The 2,729-nt window shown below is 38.8% G+C and overlaps 1 protein-coding gene across 1 annotated transcript in view; it reads left to right on the forward strand.

Moving 5' to 3' along the window:
• Positions 1 to 2,729, forward strand: part of LOC101856610 (degenerin unc-8) — a 12,371-nt gene that overhangs the window by 3,042 nt on the left and 6,600 nt on the right. The window contains exon 2 of the mRNA XM_005109024.3: positions 984 to 1,093. Coding sequence (XP_005109081.2) covers positions 984 to 1,093 — 110 coding nt within the window. The remainder of the gene's footprint in view (positions 1 to 983; positions 1,094 to 2,729) is intronic.

A 2,729-nucleotide genomic window follows, 5' to 3' on the forward strand; every position in this document is an offset into this window, starting at 1 on the left:
CACACTCACACACACATACACACACACTCTCACACACACACACACACACACACACACACACACACACACACATACCTTCAGACTTACAATAACGTTCAGTGGAATAATAATTATTGTTAGTGAATATGATTTAGATGAGTAGTCACCAGCGCCCCTTTGAGCAATATAATTGCCCCAAACTCAAAAACATGGCGCTGCTCAGTGACTCACAGCAATGAGCTAGAATCTACTTTAGAATTACAAAGTTCTATAATTTTGCTCGTGCCTGGTTTTCAGAAATTTGACGTAAAATATTTTGAGTTTCACAACATGTCAAGCTTTTCGGAATGCGATTCTTTTAATATCTTGAAAAGGACTGCAAATAATTGCACGCTCTTTATAGATGATATCGAACAGTTGGTAACTCCAAATCGCCAAAAACTGATAAATAGAAATGTCTAATTTTAAGGTAACGAATGAAGGGCATGTTTGTAAGAATGTCTGTAATAACATGGTATCTCATTTGCCGTTAATGAATGCCCCATCCTTGTAGGAGTGCGCCCCCATCGACGCAATTTAGATTATTCTGGAGACGGGCTTCGACCTTGCCCACCAGGGCTAACCTTGGCTGAGAGGGATATAACGTCACAGCGGGAAGGCCGGGACACTTGATAAATATTATCTCCACACGGGAATTGAACTCTGGTCATCTGACTGACAAAGTGTCTAACCACTTATCAATAGACACGATGATCTGACTTAAACTTTATGTTGTAATCATAATTACACAACAGACATTATCAAAGTGGAGCATTCATTCATTTTTTTGTTGGAATGATTAAATACTAATGTAGGTATGTCCTATTATTATGTTCATTAACATTTGAAACTATTGTAAAATATATATACCAGGAAGATCAATAAAGTGGTACTTGTCGATTCATTGATTCATCGATTCATCAATTGATTGATTGATTGACTGATTCTATTTTTCGCTTACACAGAACCAATGCGGCGTTGAAGACTTCTACTGGTCCTACAGTAATGAGTTTGGAAATTGCTACACGTTCAACTTCCACCTTCACGAGAACGGGACGAAAAGAGACAAATTACAGTAAGGAATCCATTTAACCCTCTTAGCACCATAAATAGATCAGCAGGTCAGCAGAGCAGAACCAAAATGCGGGTGAGCTGATGGCTTCCCAGAACCGAATTATTTCAGAAGTTTTCAGAGGTTCAGGGGGTGTGGGGAAAAAATTGCCTTTGCTTTTGATCTAAGCGACGTATTTCACTTAAAGTTTCACACACAACGACCCAGTGCGTCACTATTTAAATTTAGAGAGGAATGTTCAAATTTCAAAGCCAGTACTAAAAGCGGGTGGGTCAGGCCGGTAAAAGCCGCTATGGCAACAATCCAGGAAGGCCGGTTTTAGCCGGTATGGCTCAAAAAGGGTTAAGCACACACAGCTTCACAACTAGACAGAAATTGTTTCAGGAAAAAATTATAAATAATGTGTCACGACATTGGGGAATCAGGCGCTCGTCAATTTTTGGGCGTATGGAATTATTGGTTCCATCTTAAAGTTTGCTCATCTGGCTTGCTTTATGGTGAGAAAAGTGCCCTTCTGCTTTAAGAGAAATCGAGATATTTGCCACTGAAGGAGATGGGGGTCGAATGGTATCATAAGTAAAATTAGCGAGCAAATGGCTGCCAAACTTTAGTGCCGTCCGAACCTTAAGTCGTTTTGGACACTGCACATTTACATTAAATTGTGCCCTTTGAACAATAAATTCCACACAGCAATATTGTTTTAACATTACATAAAAGGTGTTGATCCAAAAGAAAAGAAGTATAGAAAAAAATTATTGCTAAACTGCCACAAAAATGCCAATTTCTTTGATTTCATTATTATCACTAGCGTCTGATTTCACCGCGATCCCTAAAAAATAAATTGCATTTGTATGGAGCAAATTCCCACTACTCAATAGCAAACTCTATGAGCTCTTTAAGTCTATGATATTCTATTACCCCACCAGACATGACAGTATTCTGAAACAGTCTCAACTTTCTTGAAAGCATAGAATGGAAGCTGCCCGTTTTGCAGGCGCCAGACCACTTACATACTGAAAAGAGCTTTTGTTGTACACCTTTTCCCGATCAAATATAAAAAAGAGAGTGCGAAGTATGCAGCAGTGAAAGTTCAAATATCAAAATCGTTAAATTATTGCATTTTACTTGCTTCTGCTTCTCTTGAGGCGAAAGAGAAAAAACAGAAAAAAATTGGACCATGAAAATTTGCCCTCCCTTCATTCGGAGCTAACTTGACCTTGTAGGCACATCCAGGCTACCGGCCCTCGAAAGGGGCCACTTTTGGGTGATATGAGGTCCTGTGGTAAAGACGCTTTTTAACCTATGTTAAGAGTGGAGTGTTGAAAAATGCCTCTACATTTGGCATGTTCTTGTGCATAACAATGCAGGACAGTAAGGAATTATCTCCAAATTTTGCTTACCCCCTTGCTTGGAGTAGGGAATGAGGGATTGGGTCCTGCTCCTCTGGACAGCCTGAAGGCATAAAACCTAGGCACGAAACAAAGAACTATAGTTGGGCAAGTGATAATAATAATCAAATCATAATGAACCTTTTAAAAGAGGTGTTTTGATAATTACAATAATATAGCAATAATAGTAATAATGAAAGAAGAAGAAGAAGAAGAAGAAGAAGAAGAAGAAGAAGAAGAAGAACAACAAC

This window comes from Aplysia californica, unplaced genomic scaffold (genome assembly GCF_000002075.1).
Source record: "Aplysia californica isolate F4 #8 unplaced genomic scaffold, AplCal3.0 scaffold00743, whole genome shotgun sequence".
Lineage (NCBI taxonomy): Eukaryota > Metazoa > Mollusca > Gastropoda > Aplysiida > Aplysiidae > Aplysia > Aplysia californica.